Source organism: Mustela nivalis (assembly GCF_964662115.1).
Source record: "Mustela nivalis genome assembly, chromosome: 11".
NCBI classification, from domain to species: domain Eukaryota; kingdom Metazoa; phylum Chordata; class Mammalia; order Carnivora; family Mustelidae; genus Mustela; species Mustela nivalis.
Window position 1 is genome coordinate 99,426,671 of NC_139030.1, and position 25,933 is coordinate 99,452,603.

Consider the following 25,933-nt stretch of genomic DNA (forward strand, 5'->3'; position numbering starts at 1 on the left):
AAGCATGCTTTCAACCAGTCCTTCTGTTTTTATTCCCACCAGCACTTCTATTGAGATGCCCTTCTGCTTTTCTCTAGTGTTGCCTTAACATTCAGCTTTCCTTGGGCCTGACATATCTAACGTAATCTCTTCTTCCTGTCTGCAGTCTCTTGACTTTGGTGTGCCCCAAGGTATAGTCCTGACTCCTTTTCTGTCTGTATCCACTCTTCTTATGAGCTTAAGCACTGACAACTCCCACATTTTAATACTCTATTTCATTTATCTAAGACACACCTTTTCCCCACATTTTAATGCCCCTAAAACAATGGTTCTCAACTGGGAACTATTTTGTCCCCCAGGGGACATTCAGCAGTATCTGAAAACATTCTTGGTTGTCACTGATAAAAGGATGCTACTGACATCTAGTGGGTAGAGGCTAAGGGTACTGCTAAAACCCTACAATGTACAGGATAGCCACCACAACAAAGAATTATCTGACCCAAAATTGTGCCAAAGTTGAGAGACCATGTTTTAGAAATAGGTGGCACCTGTCACCGTTAGCAAAGTGGCAATTCTGTGTGAAGTTTTCTTTTGACAGTTCCTGATAAAAATCAAGAAAGTACCAGCATTAAGTCATATTAGAGTCGAAGAAATACAGGTATCTTTTGCCAGTGCCTCTCCCCTGAACTCCAGGTTCATACATCCTATCTCTAATCAGTATCTCTATTTGGATGTCTAATAGGTAGCTCAAATTTAACTGGTCTAAAACCAAAGCCCTGGTTTCTCCCAAACTAACTCCTCCAAAGTCTTCTCCATCTTAGTTAATGGCTCTTCCGTCCTTCCCATCCAGGAGCAGATTCTGTTGCCTTTACCTTCTGAGTATATCCAGAATTTGATCACTTCTCACCACCTTCACTGCCACCAAGCCGACATCATCTTGATGTAAATTTTTGCAATAGCCTTCCACTTGGGCATCCTATATTTACCTTTTCCTTAATAGTCTACCATCCATACCAAAGCCAGAGTCGTCCTATTAAAAGTTAGTTAGATACTGCCCCTCTTCTTCTCAAACCCAAAGACTTTGTATCCTATTATAAAACTGAAATCCCTGCATTGGCCTGCAGGTCCTTATGGGATTTGCTTTCTGCTTACCTCTGCCTCTGTTTTCCTTTCTTTCCTCTTCTTCTTACTTGGCCAGTCATACTGCCTCCTAGTTCCTTGCCAGACATCTGAGCCTAGTTAGAAAAGTCAGTTTGAAGTTGGTAGTGTTCCATTTTTGGGACATGGGTAGTTAAACTGTCCATCTGAAAATGAAATAATACTGTGGCTTACCTTTTTGTCTTGTTGCTCTCTGAAAGCGAACAGGGATAGGCACAGTACAATTTCACATCAGGAAGAGTAAGTCTTTTTTCCCTGCCTTTCTCTTTTCTGACTTTTGTTGAAATACTGTGCTTTCAGGCACTTCATTTAAGTCATTTAAGTTCATTTAAGTCTCCTGTTATCCCTTTGGTAGGGGCATTTATTCCAAAGAAGAGATTTTAAGTAGGTCAGGTAACTGAGAAACCTGTATTTGAATTATGAAACTACACTTACCTCCCAGTTTTTATCAGTATCTTAAAAATAAAGTGAAGCTGATTGTTTAAAAATTATTTCCTAAGTGTTAAAAATGTTGTAGTATAAAATATTTTCTTTGGATAAGCATAAAAATGGATTATAGAATAATTTCAGTCAGTGTTCTTTTGAAATCCATCAGTAATGTTCGTCTACTAAGTTTTTAACCCATTGAGCCACCCAGGCACTCCTCATCTACTAAGTTTTTAAATTGGAATTCAGTGTGGTTGAAATAATTCTACTAAGTTTCTGTTTGTATCTTAACCAATGTGAAATAAATGTTGCAGCTGATTTCCTGGCATTGTTATGGCACATTTACTCATCTTAACTGATAAAAACAATAGTTTTCAGTTAGATAGAAGTTTGCAAATATAAATGGTAATTGCATGTTATAAATTTTACATAAAATAAAGTTCACTGATAAAAAGTTAATGCTAACACATTCCTTTATTTTCTGGTGAGATTTAAACCTTAATGATGCTTCTAAATTTGGAATTTTATACATGAAAATGTACTTCTAAAATGAAAATGCTTTTAAAAGCTATTGTAGGGCATCTGGATAGCAGAGTTGGTTGAGTGTCTGCATTTTGCTCAGGTCGTTATCCCAGGGTCCCTACTCAATAGGGAGCCTGCTTCTCCCTCTCCCTCTTTCACTCCCCCTGCTTGTGCTCGCTTGTGCTATTTCTCTCAAATAAATTTTAAAAATCTTTAAAAAAGGTTTTATTGTAGTTTATGGCAGAGTCCAAAGGTTTTGTTGAATCTTTTTAATACTTGATGATTGTTCCATAAATATTATAGGAAAAAATTCCTTAGTATCTGAGCTACTAAAACTTCTGAATGTTATCATTGTTTCCCTCATATTTATAGTTTTTTCCTAAGTGAAATCTTTCATGGATATACCATAACTTGTGATATGCCAACAGCATATCATAGGTTCAGTGCAATAAATTTTTCCAGTTCCTTCACTTTTCAGAACTATTTCAAGAATTAATGTGTGCAGAAATTTTGAGGTAGTGGACAGAAAATAGCAATTGTGTTTATTGTAGCCCTGGGGGTAGAGAGCCCCACTGGCATTTAAGTCCTAAATTCTTATCAAGCAACCTTTGGTCTGAAGTATTAACTGGATGAAAGCACGGGGCTTCCTCAAACTTTTAGAGGCCTACCTATCTAAAAAGATGGGGATTATTAATTGACTTCTCAGTTATTGCAGCTACGTTATTCTTAAAATTCTAATGACTGTGTTGCTACATTTCACTGAAATTTATTCACATGTACCCATCTGGTGTTTAATTCCAGATTTCCCTGGCCTAGTGAGGTTAATAAATAGCAAAAAGAATAGGTTTCAGATGAAAGAAGAGGTGAAGATTTAATGAAAAGCATAGTGAAAGTCTAGTTCTCACCATACTTTTCAAATATGCTACTCCAGTTGACATTGGCATATACGCCAGGATTCTCATTTTGTGTATTTCCTAGTAATCCGTGTCATTTTTATCTTTGAAGAAATAAAACATCATCATTATTTGATTTTAGGTCTGTTTTGTCATTATTTTGTGTTGTGGAGGGCTAGTCCACAACACAAAAAGGTGTGTTGGTCCAAAAAAGGACCTTTTTTTGGACAAGAATAGAAATGTATTTATCTGTTTTTAAAATGGATGAGGACTATAAAATATAAATAATTTTTTTTAATATAAATAATTTTTATTTTTTAAAAAGATTTTATTTATTTGAGAGAAAGAGAGTGAGAGAGAGAACATGATTAGGGTGAGGGGCAGAGGAAAAAGCAGACTCCCTGCTGAACAGAGAGCCCAGGTCTCCCAGGATCGTGACCTAAGCTGAAGGCAGATGCTTAACCAACTGAGCCACCCGGACTCCCTAAAAGAAATAATTTTAGAAGGAATTCAGACACATACTGGCTATATAATGGCTAGTAAAAGGAGAGAAGGAAAAAAAGAGGCAGTAAAATAGAAAAATAATATCCCCTACTCTACTGAGTGCTTATTTTGTGTTGGACATTGTATTTAACAACAGGCTGACTCTGCACGGTGTCTTGTCGAATAGATACCATTACCTCCGTTTTCACAGTGGAAGGAACTGAGGCAGAGAGTGACTAAGTTCCCCAGGATTTGAACCCAGACAGTCGAGGTGTAGAACTCACACTGCAATACCATACTACTACATCACAGAATTGAAGAACAACCAAGACAAGGCTAGACTGGCCAATGCTCTTAGACCCAGACCTAGAGATAGAGATATAAGGGCAGAAGAAAAAGGGCAAAGAGATTTATGTTTATGCAGTAACATCCCCATCTTGTGGTGTTTTAGTATATTCCTGCATGTATTGTTAAAATTTAACAAATGTAAACTAGCTCTACCTTAAATGAATTGAGGCTTAAATGAAATTCAGATGAGGGCTGGTGGTTTCTCACTTGTGTAATAATAGTAATGTTATTCACTTAATTCTTATGGCAACTTTTGGAGAAAATGCTGTTATCCCTCTATTTTACCATGAGAAAGCAGGTTAAACAGTAAGCCTAGAGTCACATTGTCAGTAAACAGCTGAGCTGAAGCCCTAACCTAGTTACTCCAGTCCTGAGGTCTGCATTCGTTACCATTAGTGCTTTGCTCATTTTTAATGTTTGTGAAAAGTGCACACATGTCAGCAAAGGATGAATGTAAATCTGTTTTATTGAAACACTAATGCATGTTCACAGACTTCCACTTCTTTTTTCCCATTGTAATCTAAGGTATTGGCTATCAAAAGGAAGTGTTTTATTTTGTTCTTTGGTATAAGGCCATTTCTTGATTATGGTTTGGCGTCTATGTGAGATCAGTGCTTTTCTATACACCTGCCATCCCCCACCCCCTACACCAGCACAAGATTCTGACTTGAAAATGGTACTTCTCTAACATGTTACAGATTCAATTCAAGAAAATGGTGATCCATAACTAATTTTGCAAAGAGTTTTTGAGGGATTGTTGGAGAATTTGATAGCTTGATAACAAACAAAAGTCTCTAGAACTGAACATGTTTAGAGCAAAAATGATGTGTAGAATTGATCCTCAGATTCATTTTGAGGTAAAAATTGGGTTTGGGAGCGGTTTTTTGGTTTTTGTTTGTTTACTTGTTTTTATAGAAAAGTGTTTAAATATTTTGTAGAAATGGAAACTAATATTAAATAAACTGTTTATATCATCCCATAATTCCTTTCCATCTTTATTAATGTAACAACATTTAATCTTCACACATGTACTATTTCTACTGTTTTTGTCACCTTGCCTACATTCATTTTTGGTGAGGATGTGTTGAATTTTAAGAACTAATGTTCCATCATACTTTTTAATAACATAGTATATAGGCAGTCATCTCTTCTTCTGAACACCACAGATTTAGATTTTTTTTAATTAACCAATAAGCATTTGGAAATATGGAGAGTTTGTGTGAGATTGAGTCTACAGAGAATAGATTTTTTAAAAGCTTTTTGTTTTAAAATAATACGAAACTCAAAAAATTGAAAGAATAGCACGAAGAACTCAGAAACTCATTACTCAGATTCACTGATTTTTTTAGCATTTTGCAACACTTGCTTTATTGTTCTTTTATATATACATTTGTTTTCCTGAACGATTTTAGTCAGTTGCATTTGTTATGTTTTTTAGCCTTTAATAGTTCAGTCTATATTTATTTATTTTCCAAGAATGAGGATATTGACAATATTGATTTGATAGGCCTGCCATTAATAATAGTGATTTACACAGTGCTATTGAATATGTTTAAGGCAATAATGTAGAGAAGGCAAAGCGAAAATAGTCTTGATCTGGCCAAGCTTGTGGCATGAAGTTCAAGAAGACATGGTTATTCACACATGCCCTAAATATTTGATTACCTCTGCAGTACACTGGGCTCTAAGGGATGAAATGTGAATGTAATACACAATGTGCTTACGAGTTTATGATTTATAGTGTGAGAAGAGGGTGCCAATACAGACAACCAAGCAATTTCAATTTCAGTACAGTGTGATAAGTGCTATGATAGGAAAGACAGAAAACCCCAGTTAAAAGGTCACGGATGACTTTGAGAATGAATAACAGAATGCATTACAACCCAGAGTATTCAGACTTTGGAGAGGGATGGATGCTAGATTGTGGGAAATTGAGTGGTATGTGGAGGGTAGCTAAATTCAGGAAATTTGGCAGTGAAAAGGAGAAAACACTAGTTTAACAAGAGGTGTGTACCCAGCAGTATTAAATATTTTTCTGTCTTTCACACTCCCAATAAGCTGTAGTAGTTGAGTATCAGAGACTTGAGAAAGAGGGGCAATGAGTGGGATGTAGGACATGCTTAACTTTAGAGGGAAATACATATTTATTCATACAGAAATGGAGAGAAGGAGGAGAATAGGGGTGCACTTACAGGATTCATTTTAGTGATGAAAATCCTCTTAATGGATGTGATGTTCTTAGTACCAGGAGGGGGGAAGTGAGGTCATATGAAGAGATAAAGGGTGAAACTAGAAGCTTGACCAACTTGGAAACTACTTAGAATGATCTTAGAGGGAATGACTTAGGGAGTGACGGGAAGAAAGGAATAAGAGTACTGCTAAACAGCAGTCAAGGCCCAGTTAAACCAGGAATTGGCACTGGACTTGGTATTCTCCTATAGAGCTCTGCTGTCCAGAAGTGAGGTTATCCTGAAGATATCAAGGGTTAGGATCATCTGGTTCTTTTATTTTTGCAAAATATAATGAAAGATGCATGCAACTTTTCATTACAGTTTTGTTTCAACAATTCATTTCAGTGATCTTTTTCTCTTCCTGCATGATAATGAGACTGGCCCTTTTCCACCTCCTTTACCTATCATTTTCTTCCTTCCTGCATTTTCACAGCATGCTATTTCTCTGAGATGTTCCAGCAAGCAGGCCAAGCATCATATTGACTTCACAGAAGAACAGGCTGAGCTGACACCTGTAAGTTCTGTAAATGTGTCCGTGTGACTACTTACATAGCAGTGCAGAATACATTCTTTAGAACTCCTGATGATGAAATCTGGTCATAAACCTTAGGTTTTTTTAGTAAAAATTAAACCCGACAACATGGATGGAACTAGAGCGTATCATGCTTAGCGAAATAAGTCAAGCAGAGAAAGACAACTATCATATGATCTCCCTGATATGAGGAAGTGGTGATGCAACATGGGGGCTTAAGTGGGTAGGAGAAGAATCAATGAAACAAGATGGGATTGGGAGGGAGACAAACCATAAGAGACTCTTAATCTCACAAAACAAACTGAGGGTTGCTGGGGGGAGGGGGGTTGAGAGAAGGGGGGTGGGGTTATGGACATTAGGGAGGGTATGTGCTTTAGTGAGTGCTGTAAAGTGTGTAAACCTGGCAATTCACAGACCTGTACCCCTGGAGATAAAAATATATGTTTATAAAAAAATAAAAAATTTTAAAAAAAGAAAAACCAAGTTTAAAAATAAATGAGCAGAAAACAAATGAACAACTGTATGATACAATACCATTGACTATTATTACTACTTATGGTAAGATTATATAGCTGGTAGCGTATCTGATATAGAAAAATTATATATTGGAGCCTAAAACCACAAGCTTTCTTCTTTTCTGAAACTAAGGGCTTTTGTAAATTTCTTAAGATACAAATGTAGCTGTTCTTCAGAATGGGGTTATCGAGTAGAATGACTTTCTCCACTGATGATTCAGTGAAAACCTAATTTCTTTCTTCAAAATTGTATCCTCTGGTCAGTGGTTAACAAGTCTGAAATTTGTCTCAAATTTGAGATGCTTCACATCTGTGCTTTTCCTTATGGTAGCCACTGGCCACATGCGGCTGTTAAGCACTTGAAATATGGTTAATCCAAATTGAGATGTGCTATAAAGATAAAATACAGTGTGAATTTCAAAGATTTAGTATTTAAAAATATAAATATCTCAGTATTTTTTATTGATTACTTTGTAAAATTATACTACTTTGGATATTTTCAGGTAAATAAAAGATACTAATGTTTATTTTGCTTTTTCTTTTCTTTTCAATGTAGTTACTAGAAAATTTTGTATTTGTGACTTGTATTGTATTCAGTTGGACAGTGCTGCTTCAGAATCATCTGTGAAGTGTAAAATTCCCCCAAGTTCCTGACCCCCACCCAGCTGAATAAGATTCTCTTTAACCCTGCTTCCTTTCCTTGTCTGGTAATCCAGTAACCCAGTGAATTGATTTCACAATGTACTAATGGCTTATATCCAGCATAGTGAAAACCACTTTCCTCACCTCACCTTCAGCCCCTCCCTTACATTCTTCAGCATCAGCCATGCTTGCTGCAACACTTGCATTGTCATCTGCTTGTTTTACTTCCCAGTCCTTTCAGTCCTGGAACCCCCATTTTATAACAAATAATTTAAATCACTATCTTTGGCTCAAAGAAATTCATAGATAATCTAACCTACCCACATACCTGCTTTTTATTTTATTTTATTTTATTTTTAAAGATTTTATTTATTTATTTGACAGAGAGAAATCACAAGTAGATGGAGAGGCAGGCAGAGAGAGAGAGAGGGAAGCAGGCTCTTCGCTGAGCAGAGAGCCCGATGCGGGACTCGATCCCAGGACTCTGAGATCATGACCTGAGCCGAAGGCAGCGGCTTAACCCACTGAGCCACCCAGGTGCCCCCATACCTGCTTTTTAAAAGGAATTTAATGCTCTAATACCCATGATGGAGAAGAATAACCAAAAGGTTACTTATAATATAATAATGTATTTCAGGGTGGTTTTTTTTTTTTTTTTTTTTGGACAGAGAGAGATCACAAGTAGGCAGAGAGGCAGGCAGAGAGAAAAAGGAGGAAGCAGGCTCCCTGCTGAGCAGAGAGCCCGATGCGGGACTCGATCCCAGGACCCTGGAATCATGACCCGAGCTGAAGGCAGTGGCCCAACCCACTGAGCCACCCAGGCGCCCCTGTATTTCAGTTTTTAAATGTTTGGCCACCACTGTAGTAAAAGACACAATGACATTATCATACACCCACTTATAATATGGGTTTAAGACAGGTGAAAAGATCAGAAGTCATTTTTTACAGGATAGAGAAAGCAGAAATTGGGTGGACCTGGAACTAAAACATGTTGTGACAAGTAATAGCAGACAAAACATAGCTCTATATGGTAATAGAAAAAGAAAATAGCTTTAAACAAAATAGGGATAATGTGCTGAGACAATTTATAGACTCCAACAAAAGAAATGGGAAGTATAGGGACGCCTGGGTGGCTCAGTTGGTTGGACGACTGCCTTCGGCTCAGGTCATGATCCTGGAGTCCTGGGATCGAGTTCCGCATCAGGCTCCCAGCTCCATGGGGAGTCTGCTTCTCTCTCTGACCTTCTCCTCGTTAATGCTCTCTCTCACTGTCTCTCTCTCAAGTAAATAAATAAAATCTTTAAAAAAAAAAAAAATGGGAAGTATAAAATTTTTATAAATGAGCCTTATGTATAATTTTTTTAAAAGATTTTGTTTAGAGAGAGAGAAAGAGCATGAGTGAAGAAACAAGAGTCCCCCCTGAGCAGGGAGCCTGATGCAGGATTCGATCCCAGGACCCTGAGTTCATGACCTGAGCAGAAGGCAGACACTTAACTGCCTGAGCCACCCAGGCGCCCAAGTCTTATGTATAATTGTGATAAAACCATTCCCTATCTTACATCTTTGGATGAGGCAGTGATAAAATGATTTTGGTATTTATTTTTACAGTTTAGATTTTTCATTGTGTTGTAATTATTTTAAATAAGACAGTAATGTGGAGTATTTTTAAACCTCCTTTATTAATAAACCTCAGGAATTCTTGCATGGCATGTCTTTTCATTAATAGTACTTGGTTATTTTCTGAAAAAGAATTTGAGATGTCTCCTGTCATGTACTTGGATGTGACAGAATGCATATCGATGCTGCCAGTTTTGGTACTGGCAGCTTTTCAAGGTGGGTTTCCTTTGGTGAAATGATTTTCCAACATAATGAATAACTTTTGGTAAATTCTGAACAAAAGAATGCTGGCTTCCCTCAATTTGCTTTATGGTAAATAGCATTCTTGGAAAAGTCAATGAATATTAAAATCATACAGAAATAAATTGTATTTAAAATACACTGTGCATTTAAATAGATTTAGGTTCTAAGCTCAGATTGTGTTATGAACAGCATTTCCCATCTATGTGATTTTTCCATATAAAGACAATAAAAGTTCCTGTGTGATGTGGGACTTTACTTGCTATTATGTGACATTGTTCCATGCTATAGGGCATCCAGCATTCTCGTTCTCTTCTAAAAATACCTGTTACACCCCCCTCCTCTTCATTGTGACAGCCCAAAATACCCCATTTTCTGAAATGTCACCTTGAAGGCAGTACTACCCCCTTTTAGATCCTCTGATACCCTTAGTTGTTCTCTGTCTCTACCTCTCACTGCACTCCTAGCTGCTCCTTCCAGGACTCTAAGCTTTTTCAAAAATACTTCCTCTGAGCCCCTGATTTTGCGTTAAGTACCGTATGTCCTACTTGCTTCCATACCACGTAACACATTGTGCTGTACTTGTCCTTTAATTTCCCCATCAGACTCTAAACTTTGTGAGAGCAAGGAATGCCTGTCCTGGTCACCTTGGCATCTCCAATGCCTTGCATGGTTCCAGGGTCAAAGTTGCAACCTAATAAATAAATAAATAAATAAATAAAGTGGAAAGTGGAAGAGAGAAAGAAAATAAGCTAATAAACCAGAAAATTGATTAAAGCCACTGACTTTGTGTGGTTAGTGGTGAATGAAAGAAAATGTAAGAAGGCCCTATTTAAATGAAGTGGTGTGTATTTTTGTTATCAGAAGGTGTTGCAAGACAGAAGGTTGAGTTAAAGACATGTCCAAGTCACCGTGTCCTTTGCTGTTCTCAGTCCTCCGCTGTACGCCACTCTTCTCATCCCTCTTACATCTTTCTCCGGTAACACATTCTCCCGACCCCCTGACCTCCTTTCTGAGGAATTCTAGAGCAACTTATGATTAGCACCATTAGGGGAAGATAGATAAAGGAAGGATATTTTGAAGGAAGGAGTTTGCTTCTTGTGGTTTCTAGGTTTTTGTTTTTTCTGCTACAAATACCTATAGCTTAGATAGAGGAAACCTGCAGGCCTGGCTTCCCTCCCTGCTAGTGAGTAAGCCGTGAGTAGCTACCGGACTGCCCCCCCCCCCCCGCCATTTATTGTCATGTTCAGCTCTTCCTGGTCTCAGTTTTTTAGATGTGGATTATTTTTGGTACTCTAGCTATAATAATATAATGATTATCTCCTTTTTATTTTAGGCTGTTTAAACCTTTTAATATTTTTAAATGGATAACTTCCACCTTTGAGTCTTTAAACAAATACAGTTAGATATCATTGTTTCTTAATGATCATAAAACAGGTTTTTTGGGGGTTTTGGGGGGTTTTTTTGGGTTTTTGTTGTTTGTTGTTTTTTAGTGATTTGAGAAATCTTGAGGTGATCTGAGTTTAGGACTAATTGAGTAAATCTTAAAAGATTTTAAGTTTAAACTTGAACTTAATGTCGGGGATTATACTTACAAAAAAATTTGTTTTCATGGCCTGAAGCATATTGTTTTTTAGAATGTAAAATAAAATGACCTGAATATAGATATTTTACTTATTTGGGGGATCTTTTTCTGAGGAACTAATGTTTGAGTAAGATAAAGGAAATAGGAGTAGGTTTTACATAAATTATTTTTTACATATTTGTGTAAGAATACACTTATCCCATTACATATGAATAGCAAAAAATGAATGGTAATAAGAGCAATAAAAGTTAAAGTTCCTCTTTTTAATTGTCCTTCCCAGTTTTCTCCCTGGTCTTAGCGGGTTGTTAACCTCAAATTAAATTGAATTTTTAGAAATTTCTCTTTCCTCGTGTCTTTTGGAGAAGCCAACTAATCTTTACCTTCAGGAGGATTATACCATTTAGGTAAATGAAGACCTAGAGATAATTGTCTCTGTTCTTGTTATTGTTTGACCCTGTTAAGTGCTGATCTTGATGAATATGTCCAATTTTTTTTAACCTTGGGTTTTTTTTTTTCCTTTGTTGTTCTTTTTTGCAGGAGTGGGTGAAAGGGCAGGTATGCTTATAAGGTTCATCTTATATTTTTTTTAAGAAGCAAAAAAAGGGCACCTGGGTGGCTCAGTGGGTTAAGCCTCTGCCTTCACCTCAGGTCATGATCCCAGGGTCCTGGGATCGAGCCCCACATCAGGCTCTCTGCTCAGCGGGGAGCCTGCTTCCTCCTCTCTCTCTGCCTGCTTGTGATCTCCCTCTCTCTCTGTCAAATAAATAAATAAAATTAAAAAAAAAAATAAAAAATTTAACAAAAGCAAAAAAAAATGCATAGGCAATAAAATTCTATATAGCAAACAACATAGTATAGATATGAGCAAAGATTAATTCTTTTTTAAGATCTTATTTATTTATTTAACAGAGACCGTGAGAGAGGGAACACAAGCAGGGAGAGTGGGAGAGGGAGAAGCAGGCCTCCCACTGAGAAGGGAGCCCCATGCGGGTCTCGATCCTAGGACTCTGGGATCATGACCTGGGCCAAAGACAGGCGCTTAACAACTGAGCCACCCAGGTGCCCCAAAGATTAGTATTCTTTAACAGTGTTTCTAATCTTGAAGTAATGTGTTTTATTATCTGTGACAGTGAACTAAGAGTGGGTACTGCTCTAATACTTCTTTCCAAAGAACATTTTTCTTAAGAATAACTTGATACATTGTTAGATTTATAAAATACAACAACATAGAATATTTTCTGTAACGTCACTCAGCTGCACCATTGTTTGTTTTTTTTTTTTTTTTTTCTTAAGATAGATTTATTTATTTCAGGTTTGGGGGTGGGACAGAGAGGGTGGGGAGAGAGAGTCCCAAGCAGACTCCACACTGAGTGCAGAGCTTGTATGGAGGCTCAGTCCCATGACCTAAGGTCAGGACCCCAGCCAAAACCAAGAGTGGGATACTCAACTGAATGTGCCAGTGTATTACTTTAAATGGTGGTTAGTAATTACATTGCATTAAAAAATAGTTCCTAATTCAGAATTATTTAGGGACATGCAAGTCTGAATTACGTTTATATGGAAATGACTCTAATTTATACTCTGGGTTTAAATACAATTGCATACACTTACCTTAAACATGTTACTAAAAATTTACCAAGGGGGAAAACAGTAGTTAAGGCCTTTGTTATTCACAGATCATTTTTATGAAAGTATATTAATTGCTTAAATTAATTTAACAATTTAAAGGAGCTGTACTTAATATTTTTTTATGTCATTTGTCTGCTATGTAAGTCCTTTACTGTGCAGTATAGTCTTATTAGTATTCTGATGTAATGAGTGAATTAAGATTTTACTGAAAACAGGTGATATCCATTAGGCAAAATACTTATGCACATTTTTTTCTCTTGGAAAAAGCTGTCATTGAATTGATCAGAAATACTTGCAGAGTTTTGAAAAAGTTTTTAAAAGTCTTACTCTGTTTTCACAAGAATATACTACTTAAAGCTATAGGGGTCTTTATCAGCTTTAATAAGAGGAAGGCTTCTGTTTAGTCATTGGTCTCAACACCTGTTATCTGTGCTGTGTGCACAGCACTCGCAAAGGCCTCCCTAGAAGACAGGCTGGCTCTGTGATCTAGGCAGCGCATGGTCCATTTTCGCAGTAAGGGACTAGCCCGAGTTGGCTAGGACATGCCTCTTGGCATCAATGGTGTCTGTCTCCCCATCCTTTTCTTTCTTTCTGTTTTGTTTTTTTGTTTGTTTGTTTGTTTGTTTTCTTTTTTAAAGTTTTCTTATAGACACATTTCACTGTAGGAAAAAGACATGAGATTAATGATAGAGAAACATTCTTTGTCTGCTTTATATTTTAAACACATAAAACCTCCACTGACTTCTTTTGCCTTTTTTGTTTTTCTCTCTCTTTTTCTGCACAAGCACTCCTATCTGGACAGGGAAACCTCCCTTCTTCTGAGAAACATTGCAGGAAAACCTTCTCATTTGCTGACCAAGGTGATACTACTTCTTTCCACCTGCATGTAAATATTTATTGTCTTTCAGGTAGAATATAATTTCTGGTTTTGATTGTGTTCTCAGATTTCCTAGATTATGCTTTCTTATTTCAGCATCTTTGTTGTTATAGTTATTTTTTTCTCTTACTGAAGTAATTATTTATGATCTTAATGACTTAAGATACAATGACTTAATATTCTACTCTCAATATCCGAAAATACTGTAAATATTGTAAATACCTGGCCATCTTCCCAAGTATGTTACACTTTTTCTAGTTTAACACTTTATTTTAAAGTCTAAAAACGTTGCTCTAATTTAAACTTTTATTCCTAGTGGTTATCTATCCATGCTGTGAGTTTCTTTAGCAAATTTTGTTTTCTAATTCATGCTTGTATTATAAATTAAAATATTTATATAAACAGAATCTTACTTTACAGTAGCTTAATCAAATTGGAAGAGAAGACTGCAGTTTTAATTTCTCAGTTATCCGCTCTCAGAATGGTTTCAGTCAGTCCAACGGGATTTTCACTGGGCTAATATTTTACATCAATTTAAAATTGTTTAGCCATTGTCATTATTAACTAAGCAGTAACAAAGTAGGGAAGCTAAATAGATTCTGACCTCTTTTCATGTCAGGTTTTTATTTCATTATCGTATTTAAATGTTAAATTCAAGAATATTGGACTTGGTTATAGATATTTACTTTGGAATATAATGGTAATTATGGGTAATGTCTATAAGTTATTATTATGTCTAAGGTTTTTTTTTTTTTAATTTATTAAGGTTATAAATTTTTGAAAGAGGGTATTAAGACTATGACTAAAACCTCCCTGAGAAGCAGCTCAAAGAGAAGACCCAAGAGACATCTTGCTTTCTCTTGCTTGAGTTTCTCTTTAAAGTAGATCTAGAAACAGCTTAAGATTAGGGAAATGTAGAAGTCTAAGTGAATAATAGCCATATTATACTTTATAATCATAGCAAAGGTCTTTCTTTTCCTCAGCTCCTCCTCTTTACTCTCTTTTTCCCTGCAATTTGCACTGATGACTTCAAGTAGGATCTCTGTTCTAGATAAGATCTCTCTACCTAAGAGCAGTATATTTCCTGGTCACTCAGGTATTTCTTGGAAGATTACCAGAATTTTACCAGCACCTCCAGTCCCACAGATGTCTAGCTTCCTTACCTACATTCAGCCTGCTGCCTCACAATTTATATCCTTCTTGTGACATTGCTGTTTCTATTCAGAATGCTGCTACTCTCCTGGTTACTAAGGTGTAAGCCCTCTACCATCCATGGTGCCTTTTTTCTTCTCAGTTATTATCTTAAAGCTCTATTGAAGAATTTGCAGGATTAAATTCACTCATCCATTTTATTCCCATTGCCACCACCCTAAAATAGCTTCTAACCTCTTATCAGAGCTACCACACTGGTCTCTACATTCTCACCTTCCCTTCCTCCAGTCCATTTTGTACACTGCTCTCAGATGTAATCGTTTTACCATTTCCATTGTTTATTTATTGAACAAATATTTGCTGAGTCATGTATTATCCTGGGGCTGGGATATAACTTTGTATAAAATGGACATATTCTGCCTCCCTCAGGAGCTCACAGTCTGCTTAGGAAGATAGATAAAAAATATTAATGGGCAAGTGTAAACAAATTGAAATCATGTTAAGAGCTGTGGAGGAAGCAAAGGTTCATTAGGGGATGAATACTGGGGAGGGTACTAGGGGTACATTTCCTTTAAATGGTAAGATCAGAAAAGGCCCTTCTAAGGGGGTGCTATTTAACCTAAAGGTTGGGGGCTGAAAAGGCAGCTTGAAGGTGAAGGTTAGCGTTCCATGTAGATAGATAAGCCCAGGGAGAAGAATTTGGCAGGTTGGAGAAGCTGAGAAAAGGCTATGTTGCTGGAGCCACAGTAGTTGAATGAAGGTAGGAGTGAGTGTCTTGATTTGAGGTTGGAGAAGTAGGCAGGAACCAGATTATTCAAGGTGCGCTAAGGACTTTGTATTTTTTTCTAAATGAAGTGGCAGACTGTTGAAGAGAATAACTTCATCCATTCAACAGATACTTCAATACCTACTATGTTCACTACCCTGGAAATATAGCAGTGAACAATACGAAGTTCCTACCACAGGGAGAGTTTTTCTTTGCAAGTTATGGGTAAATGCAGTCAGTAATTTCTCATCTCCGTGTGCCCAAGAGACAGTAATACCAACTGCAGCACCAGCCATCCCTGCTTGGATCCACTCTTCTCCCATTACCCAAGTGTTGGAATTGCTGGTGTGTGTAGCCAACATGTGGCTCCAGCTTCCTCCTACATACTACCCTGCTTATACATATGAAATTTGAGCAGGAATGTGATTCACTAGCATAGAACCTAAACATTTAGGCTAGGATGGGGCATGGAGCCAAGGAGGTAGCAGAAATTCCTAAATAACCCAAACTATAGGAGCCTGTCAATGTCAGTGCCCTCAATACCAGGGCACTTGGTTGTTTTGAAACTAAATGGATTTACACGTCTTGCATGCCATCTGTGTGGCAGTCTGGCTCCCCTTACCCAGAAAGCATGGTACCCCAGTTACCCATCTCTGATACACACTTTTCCAAACTAAGACATTGTAACACCCAGTAGTTAGTACACAGTAGAATGAACATAGTAGCACTGCGCCTAGGCCAGAGCACCAAAAAGATGTTTGGTTTTTTTTCCTATCCAAAATCCAGTTGTCACTATACCACTATTAATGAAATAACTATCCCACATATAGCTCTGAGCTGGGAACCTCTAAAAACAGTGCCAACCAGTTTCTTCTAGGAATGGCATTAGTACTATAAATGGGTACAGTGGGCAAAGGACATACTGCTGATTGGTGCCCTTAAATCTCTGGTTACTCTTCTAAATGCCTTTCCTAACCTCTTCATCTCATAGTGCATTTTTTTGTCATCCTTCACTCCTCTACCCTGCGTTATTTTTTCCCCCATAGGATTTGTCCCTGACTAACCACACATCTAATTCTTTATTGTTTTGTCTCTTATGAAATGTAAGCTACTGCAGTCAGACCCAAACCTTCAGTCTCAACACACATCTGTCACAGAATGGTCCTTTAGTAACCTTCGAGAACTGTTGTAATGTTAACCACCATTTTCTTTGCTTCAGAGAAGTTATAAAAATGCTATTATGTTACTGTAAGTCTTTCATTTTTTGACAAGTGGTTTTAATTTACTGCTATCCCATTCGTTTATGCTGTACCTTTATGACATAGTGGAGAGAGCAAGTAGTCAGTCATTTGGTAACTGCCTGGATGATCTTAGAAAGATTAGTCTTTCTGAGCCTTAGTTCATCAGTACAATGTATATAATAGTGATATTGGCCTTGCATTATTGGGAATTAAATGAGATCCCATGTGTAACACACCTCATTGTGTGTGGTAAGCTTTAGATGTTCAGTTGTTTGTTCTCTTCTCAATGAGAATCTTTTTCATTGTCAGGGAAGTAAAGTAATTATTTTGGCTCTAAGTAATTTTATAGAGTAGAGCATTTAATTGGCAGTGAACTAATTACCACTCCAAGTTTTCTTTGAACCTTTTAAAATTGATATAACTTTTTATTGTTGTAAAATGTGAAATAAACTACATCCTACAGAAACTGTTAATTCATTTTGAGCCCCTTAATTTCAGCTGGATTTGTTCTGAACCAACAAAGCCTTAATAATTTCTTGGTTGAAGAAATTCACTGGCCGTCTCTTAGCAACTGTCACTCTTTCTATCAGTATTCTAATTTTTACACTCAAGAGAGTGCTTTAACACTTTGTAACCACAGCATTGGCTTTCATTTAATCATAAGATCTTCACTGAGTTTTTGTTCTTTATGTAAATTTGAGGAGACTTGGCATTTGATGGTTAGTGATAGCTGCGCAGGAGTTTTTCAGGTAGAAAATGGGTTGTCTTTTGCTCTTTTAAGAGACAGGGTAGAAGAGAAAGTTGTTATACGTGTGAGATATCTTTTACTTATGTTGAGGATGACTGAGGAACAGACAATGTGAAGAAAAGGATAGTCAGAAGATAAGGGGGCTGAAGACTTAAGACCTTGAGGTTGTCTGCATTACCAAAAAGAGGAGAATGTGAGATGAATAAAACTTTGTTCTTTGTATTGAAATTAGGCTGCAGACATTGAACATAGATTTACATTGCCTTAATAAGTAAACTATCAAGTATCTTCTTCCTGTACAGTCTAATCACATCAACAAAGATTTATTGATCTTGCATGCTATATGAGCTTAAAACAATTTCTTCCTCTCCTGGGTTGTAATGGTTAAAAGTAAAGGTACAAATATATCTACCATGGTAATGTAGGTAAAGGTCAAACCTTCTGAGAAACAGGTTATCCATGGGAAGCACAAAACACTATGACTCTTGCAATTTGATACAAGTATTTCTATTTTCAGTTCTGCTCTGGTGATGATATTCAGACTCTAAAAGTAAGAAGTATCTTGATCAGTTTCTTCAAAAAGCTTCTAGCAAAGATCATCCTTGTTGATAAACTGGAGAAGAATAAACTAAAATTTGCCTATGCTGAAATTAAGCACATAGCTCCTAAATTTGAATTTGATAACAGTTTTAAAACAGATCAATTTATGTAGTTACTAAAGAGTATTATTTTGAGCAAATGAAAGAACTAAATTTGGATGTTAAAATAGCCCCACCTAGGTGCTTTCCAAAAAGATGGTTTCTTATTGATGGCTAGGAAATCCAATTTGTTTAATGTATGTTAAATGGTTGCACTGAATCTCTTGTTTCTTTAATCCTTTCTTCCACCATGTCAGCATTTTTCCTGCTAGCCTGTAGAACAGAAACTTGGTTTAAACTAATTTTAAAATTAAATGACTTTTTATATCAGTCCTTCAGAAGATAGCACTGGTTGTGTTCTGTTGTATTTGGCAAATAATATTACAATAAAATGGGAGTGTGAAAGTACTATTTTTATATTTCTAGCCAATATCAGAATGTAATTATTTACAAATTTGTATATGTCTTTTTAAAATAAACTGAATTCTGGGGCGCCTGGGTGGCTCAGTGGGTTAAGCCTCTCCCTTCGGCTCAGGTCGTGATCCCAGGGTCCTGGGATCAAGCCCCGCATCGGGCTCTCTGCTCAGTGGGAAGCCAGCTTCCTCCTCTCTCTCTCTGCCTGCCTCTCTTCCTACTTGTGATCTCTGTCTGTCAAATAAATAAATAAAATCTTTAAATAAATAAATAAACTGAATTCTTTTAGAGCAGTTTTAGATGCACAGTAAATTGGAGGGGAAGGTACAGAGATTTCCCATATACTACCTGCCCCCACAAGTGCATAGCCTCCCTGTAATCAGCATCCCACACCAGAGTGGTATATTCGATACAACAGACGAGCCTTTCTTGACACATCATTATCACCCAGAGTCCACAGTTTACATTAGGGTTCCCTCTTCATGTTGTTCATTCTGTGGATTTGCACAAATGTGTAATGACATGTCCTACAGCACGTCAGGCAGTATAGCTTCGCTCGGACAAAAGTGCTGTGTTCCACCTAGTCATCCCTCCTGCTCCCCAGCCCCTAGCAACCATAATCTTTTTACCATCTCCATAGTTTTGCCTTTTTCAGAACGTCATATTGTTGGAATCATACAGTATGCAGCCTTTTCAGATTGGCTTCATTCACTTAGTGATGTGCATTTAAGTTTCCTCAGTGTCTTTCCATGGCTTGATCATTTCCTTTTAGCACTGAGTAATATTCCATTGTCTGGATGTAGCACAGTTTACCATTCAGCTCCTGAAGGCTCTCTGCGTTGCTTTTAAGTTTTAGCAATTAGGAGTAATGCTAGAAGCATCTGTGTGCAGATTTCTGGGTGGAGGGAAGTTTTCACCTCCTTTGGGTAGATCTTAAGGAGCTTGATGACTGGATCATATTGTAAGAGCATGTTTGTTTTATTAGAAACCACCAAACTGTCTTCCAGTGTGGCTCTGTCGTTTTTTCATTCCCACCAGCAATGTATGTGAGTTCTTGTTGATCCTCTATTTCACCAAATTTGATGTTTTCAATTTTTCGGATTTTGGCCATTTTAATAGGTTGTATAGTGATAGCTCATTTTAATTTGATGTTCCCTAAAGATATATGATATTGAGCATCTTTTCATGGGCTTATTTGCTATCTGTATACCTTCTTTGGTGAGTTGTTTGTTCATGACTTTTACCTGTTTTTTAAATGGGTAGATTTTTTTAAATGGCTAAATTAAATTTTAAGTTTCTTTGAATATTTTAGATAGTCTTTTATCAGATAAGTTTGATAAATTTCAAATATTTTCTCCTAGTCTATAGCTTTTTCAAAAGTCTTGTCTTACTCTTTTGAGTATTTTTCTCTTAAAAATATTCTTGGCTTGGGGGATTTTTTTTTAATTTCTGCAGAATAATTACAAGGCTATAAAAGAATTTAGCCTTTTAGAAGTTCATGTTTATATTCCACATACACAAAGCATTGATTTTATGTATCAGTCTTTCCTTATCAGACTTCGAGATTTAAATTTGCCTTTCAGAGACATGAAGTAAAACTTGAAAATATGCCTTGGTAAATTTTTCCTTTCTGTAACAGCCGTTCATACTAATACAAAGATGTGTCAAATGAGCCATGAGAAACAGAAGGTCATTATCCTATTGAGAAGACATTCATAAAGCTCCTGCTTCCCTTTTTCTCTTCAAAAACAACAAAAACAACAAAACTGTCAACTGGTTTCATGAAACCACTGGGAAATGATAGTATTCAAAATTCCTTTCTAGAGTAGTGCTATACTCATCAGAAACACCGGGTTTGGTAATTAAACTAACAATGATTTGTTTATGTAAAACGAATTATTCCAGAAACAGAGTTTTAATGACAGTAGCATAGTGATCTCATTTGTATAGCCTGCATTAAAAAGAAAAAAAATTATTTTACAATACACAGGCAACATATTTTATAATTATGTTATTTGTTTGTTTGCATAAAGGCGATACAATGATTTGATTTTTTAATCAAATGAATACATCTATAACAGTTTTAAGAATCAAGTCTTACCTTACCCCTTCCATTGTTAAAATAAAGTACTTTGTTCTCTGTCTAATTGGGTTTACAGATAGTATTTCCACACCTTGGTTATGATGTTAATTCACTGGCTCCTCTCATTGAAAAGGATCCGATTTCTGGCAAACAAGCTCCACTGTCTTTCTAACTACTTACTGTTTTCTCATTCTGTTCTACCGTAGTAACTACTAAGCTTGAAATGAGGGAAGATAGCTTCGAGTGTGAAACGGATGGCTTTTAATCATAATCCAGAGCAGATAAAAGTAGCTGATATAACTAGATCTTTCTTTTGTTTTAAGTCTTATATTAAATATAGGAATATGTAAGATGGCAGTGTATATTTTCCTTAGATGTTTTCAAGAGTAATCAAAAACTTAGAGTTGGAAAGTAATCCTTCATACAAAGTGAAAATTTACTTATATGAGTTTTTCTCAACTGAAGATTAAGACTACAGTGTACAATGGCCTATTGCTGGAAAGTACAAGTAAGTACTGGTGTTACAATACTATATGTTATTTTAGGAAAAAGTAAATGGTATAATTATAGTTCTTGATAATTTTATTACTATTTATAATCTAAATTTTATATAGAAGTTACTAGAAGTTAAATATTTGGAAAATTATATTTTAGCATTTAAAAATTTCATCAGTGAGTTAATAGAAACAAATTTGAGTTTACTAACATGAGACATTGATTATATTGTGCACTTTTCAAAGCAGAATGAAGCCCAGAGTATAATGCAGACTTCTCTCTTTGCATTAGTATATTGATAAGAACATACCTGTATTTTTTATTAAGGATTTTTTATGTGGTTGCAAAGAAATAAATTGACTTTTTCTGCTGTTTGATGATGATAATACATTTTCAGTATAATAAAACAAAACATTAGTATGCAGAAGATTGCCCGTGCTTCAGAGGCAGGTATAAATTCTGAGTCGAGGGACTGTGCAGGTATGGCAAAGTGGAGGCCAGCACATAGCCCATTATACAGCCCATTATACAGTCCCCTTTTCTCCGTTCTGAAATTCATCTGCTTCAGATTGACAGAATCAAACTCATTAATTTGCTATATCACAGATTTCTTTTTCTCTGGAAGATGGAATCTAGTCTTACTATAAGAGATCTTCAAGTCTGCATCTTAGAAATTTTCCTTTGCACTATGTCTGTTCTCACTTTGTGAATAGGGTTATTTTTTAAATGTGCTCTCTCTGTAAGTATCTGAAGTTATATTCCTGAAATTCAATACTGGCAACATCCTTAAGATAAAAAGACTTACCAGAAATTCTCATTGTTTCAGCATTAGTTTATCTGCAGTGCTTTGTGTTCACAGGAAGAACAGGCCGCAAAATTGAAAGCTGAGAAGATCAGAGTTGCCCTGGAGAAGATTAAAGAGGCACAAGTGAAAAAGGTGATATTTGGGCTTTTTCCTCATTTGGGATTTTTTTTATCAGTTTTTATCAGATTTATAAAGATTTACCTTGTTTATATAACATATCTTGAAGATACAGAAAGATAGAGGGATATTTCTTCCTAATAATATTTTTCACTTAATGTTTTTTGTAGATAAAATGTTTAGAAAGAAATATCTTTCTGTTTTAAATTCTTTTAAAAAAGTAAAACAAAATTGTCTTATTATAATCTTAAACCCATTGTTATAATTTCAGAAATGCTTTCCCTTTGTTTAGATGTGTTATTTGATACCTAAATTTAGATGCAAGCATCTTTCTTGCATAATAAAATCATTTGTGTTTTAATTTATATTTAACTAAGAACATTACTCAATGTTACTTGATATTAGAAGAAATTTCTAGAATGCCTAGTTTTTGGTTTGTATTTAATTTCCTTTTTACCTGTTATAGTTGGTGATTAGAGTCCACATGTCTGACGATAGTTCTAAAACAATGATGGTGGATGAGAGGCAGACAGTGAGACAAGTGCTGGATAACCTAATGGACAAATCCCACTGCGGTTATAGTTTAGACTGGTCGCTGGTAGAAACCATCTCTGAATTACAAATGGGTTAGTAATCTAATTGCTTCATTTACTTTTTAATTTCTATGCAATCCTAACAGTGTTCATGTTAACTAAAGCACTTTGAGTCATCTTTTTTGCCCCCCCTATATATAGCCTTAGCTTTTTACATTATCTTTTTTTCCTCCAAGTATTTTGAGATTTCTTTGGATACAAGATCATTTCCAGTTCACTTCAAATCTTCTTATGGCTGAAACAGTTTTGTTTTTTTTTTTTTAATAACAAAATACTTTTTCCCTTCAAATTACTGCATAGACAGACACATTTACTAAGACCATTCTGTTTATTCAGATTTGTTCCAAATTTCTTTAACCAGCATTTGACTTTCAGGGAAAACATAAAACCTATGTTTTTTATTTTTAGCTAAATGTACTAAATCTTAATTTCCTGTGGTTTGTAGTTTAGCGTGGTATTCTCTAGTTTTAAAAATTCCTCATTTTTAATGCCATAATTGACTCTTAAAAGTTTCCTTATTATAATGTGTGATTATGGCAATTGTTATTTTATTAGGTATTGTTGATTCTGTAATCAATGTCAACTTTATATTTTATTTTAAAAAGTATTTGCATTGCTCTTAGTACCTATATATTTAAATATTTCACAGTGGTTTCCAGAGAAATAAAAATTTAATAACCCTTTTGTCTCAGAGCACACATATATAGCCCCCAGAAACTAAAACATGTTATTAGTTTATTAACACGTATAAAATGTATTCTAATAATACTCAAAACTATTCTTAGAGAATTAGAAAGGTTTGAGTTCAGAGACATGGCATCATGATACACAGAAAATGTTTGAATACTAATTTTGGGAATATGTCTATGGCTGTAGGTTAAAGACCCATGTATATAATATTTCTCTATTCCCTTTTATGTAATTGGCTACAGTGTCTTTTTTCTTTTCTTAAGATTTTTATTTTTTTATTTTAGAGGGAGAGAGAGAGCACGAGCTGGGGGAGAGGGAGAAGAGGAATTCGAGCTCTGCTGGGCAGGGAGCTGGAGGGAGGGGCTCAGTCCCAGGAGCCTGAGGTCATGACCTAAGTTGAAGGCAGATGGTTAACTTGTTGAGCAATCCAGGCACCCCTGGTTTTTGGGTTTTTTTCAGGGGTGGATGGGAAAAAGCTGAAGGCTGAGGAAGACCTAACAGAAAACCTAGATTTTAGTCCTAATTTTTCTATGTAGCAGTTGTGTGACTTTGCTAAAATCCATTAACACAGTGGGCACGTTTCCATATTTGTAAATAGAGGGAAGACTGGATCATTTCTAAGGACTAAGAGCCATAATGTCGAGTAAAATTCTGTGATTCTGCTTGGAATTACTTCACAAGGTTCAGGTCTTTGAAGCAGCTCTGATGAATACTAACAAAATATTGATATTTTATCTTGGGACAGAGAGAATCTTTGAAGACCATGAAAACTTGGTTGAAAATCTTCTTAATTGGACAAGAGATAGCCAGAACAAGCTTATATTTATGGAACGTATAGAAAAATATGCACTTTTCAAGAACCCACAGGTGAGGCCAATATCCTACAGAGGTCATGATTTCTAAATATTCATCTTATATTAGTCTGTTACTTTTAAGTTAATAGAGCTAAAAAACTGGCAACCTCCTGGTTGGGGTGTTGCGGTTGCAAAACCCCATGGGAACATTTACTACTGCTGAGGTGGAAGGTCTGCTGGACCCCAGGTGTCAGACCTCAAAGAAATTACCCGCCACCCAGAGCCAGATGGCGTGAGCCCTTGGGGCAGCAGAAGTGACTCCAGGGAGTTAGCAGGTTTTTGCTTTTTGTAATCCAGCCTGTTGAACCCAGCTATTTACTGGGTGAGCTTCTCATCCATCAAAGAAAAGTACTTACGTGTTTAAGTTCTCTACTTCCTCCATTTATCCAATTGACACTTTAATATATTTTTTTAATCTCAATAACCTTGATTATAAATGTTTCCACATTTAATATATGTTACCTTGATTTGTTTGGCATCTGTTTATTCCAGAGTAATGTTTGAGTTAACAATTAGTAGTACACAAATATTTTATAAAAAATCAGTAGGTGAAAAAGTAGTATTAAAAAGTAGTAATGAAAGATAGTAGCAGTGTTAAAAGTATTAAATATCCTTCAGACAGCTTAATCATGACATATCTTTACTAAATGATTTTAGTTAAGTAATACACATTTGGGAATACCAATAGACTTTTTTTTTAAGATTTTATTTATTTATTAGAAGGCATGAGAGGGCAGAGATCAGAGGGAGAAGCAGACTCCCTACCACGCAGGGAGCCTGATGTGGGACTCAGTCCTCGTATTCCAGGATCATGACCCAAGCCAAAAGCAGTTGCTTAACCAACTGAGCCACTAGGCAGCCCTACCAATAGATTTTCTTATAGGTGATTGGAAAAAAGTATTTTATAAAGCGCTAATTGTTAGAATTCAGATTTTAGTCAAGGCAAGCAAGTAATATTATGATAGTCTCAGAGAATTAGGGATTTCTTTTTTCAAAGCCAGAACATAAATTAAGTGTTCTGCATCTGGGTCAGTTAAGCTTAGCATATTTTAAGGAAATTTACCTTACTCATTGTGCTTAATTTATAAACTTTTCAGGTCCCTTCATTAGTTGTACATAACATTTGTCAGCTGTTGGATGTAGTATCATCTCAGGATTTGGGGGAGGTCAGTTTATGGAATACCTCAAGATAATGGCTAAAGTAAGGAGAAGCCAGCCTTAAGCATTTTAAGCAATGATGCTCAGGCACAAGTTAATGTTCAAAGCAGTAATCCTGTCATTCTATAAAGGCAGACACAGTTGCCGTATCTCTAGAAGGAATCATATATGCACCTGTGCCAAGGGACACAAACCTGTGGATTTAACTTTCCTTTATTTATTTTTCCAGAATTATCTTCTGGGGAAAAAGGAAACTGCTGAGATGGCAGATAGAAACAAAGAAGTGCTGTTGGAGGTATGACTCTTCAGTTCCCCCACCCCCTTTTTTCCTGCACATTACATATTAAAATTTAAGTACCTTTTTTGAAGTCAAGTATGTCAATGCTATATATTCACAATTACACTTGGAACTAGAGAAGCCTATATTCCTCCATAGCCTGGGGGGAAGAGTTCAGCTGTGTGAATGTTAAACCACTGAAGAACCTCTTAAAACTGTTACTTT

General features: G+C 36.1%; 1 protein-coding gene and 1 long non-coding RNA gene across 12 annotated transcripts in view; one reads left to right on the plus strand and one right to left on the minus strand.

The window, feature by feature from the left end:
• RAPH1 (Ras association (RalGDS/AF-6) and pleckstrin homology domains 1) overlaps window positions 1–25,933 on the plus strand; it is a 116,142-nt gene that overhangs the window by 49,097 nt on the left and 41,112 nt on the right. For 5 of the 8 annotated variants that reach the window (XM_082688850.1, XM_082688855.1, XM_082688849.1 and 2 more), the window contains exons 5-10: window positions 6,474–6,554; window positions 13,586–13,660; window positions 22,074–22,151; window positions 22,603–22,762; window positions 24,165–24,286; window positions 25,661–25,726. In XM_082688850.1, the coding sequence (XP_082544976.1) occupies window positions 6,474–6,554; window positions 13,586–13,660; window positions 22,074–22,151; window positions 22,603–22,762; window positions 24,165–24,286; window positions 25,661–25,726 (582 nt within the window). The remainder of the gene's footprint in view (window positions 1–6,473; window positions 6,555–13,585; window positions 13,661–22,073; window positions 22,152–22,602; window positions 22,763–24,164; window positions 24,287–25,660; window positions 25,727–25,933) is intronic. The other 3 variants (XM_082688853.1, XM_082688852.1, XM_082688854.1) reach the window with 3 other exon arrangements.
• Window positions 13,108–25,933, minus strand: part of LOC309843407 — a 33,497-nt gene continuing 20,671 nt past the window's right edge. For 3 of the 4 annotated variants that reach the window (XR_014300123.1, XR_014300124.1, XR_014300125.1), the window contains 2 exons: window positions 22,020–22,118; window positions 13,108–13,459 (listed from right to left, as the gene is read on the minus strand). This is a non-coding gene — a long non-coding RNA (uncharacterized lncRNA). Of the gene's footprint in view, window positions 13,460–20,056; window positions 20,588–22,019; window positions 22,119–25,933 lie in introns of those variants that run through there. The other variant, XR_014300126.1, reaches the window with a different exon arrangement.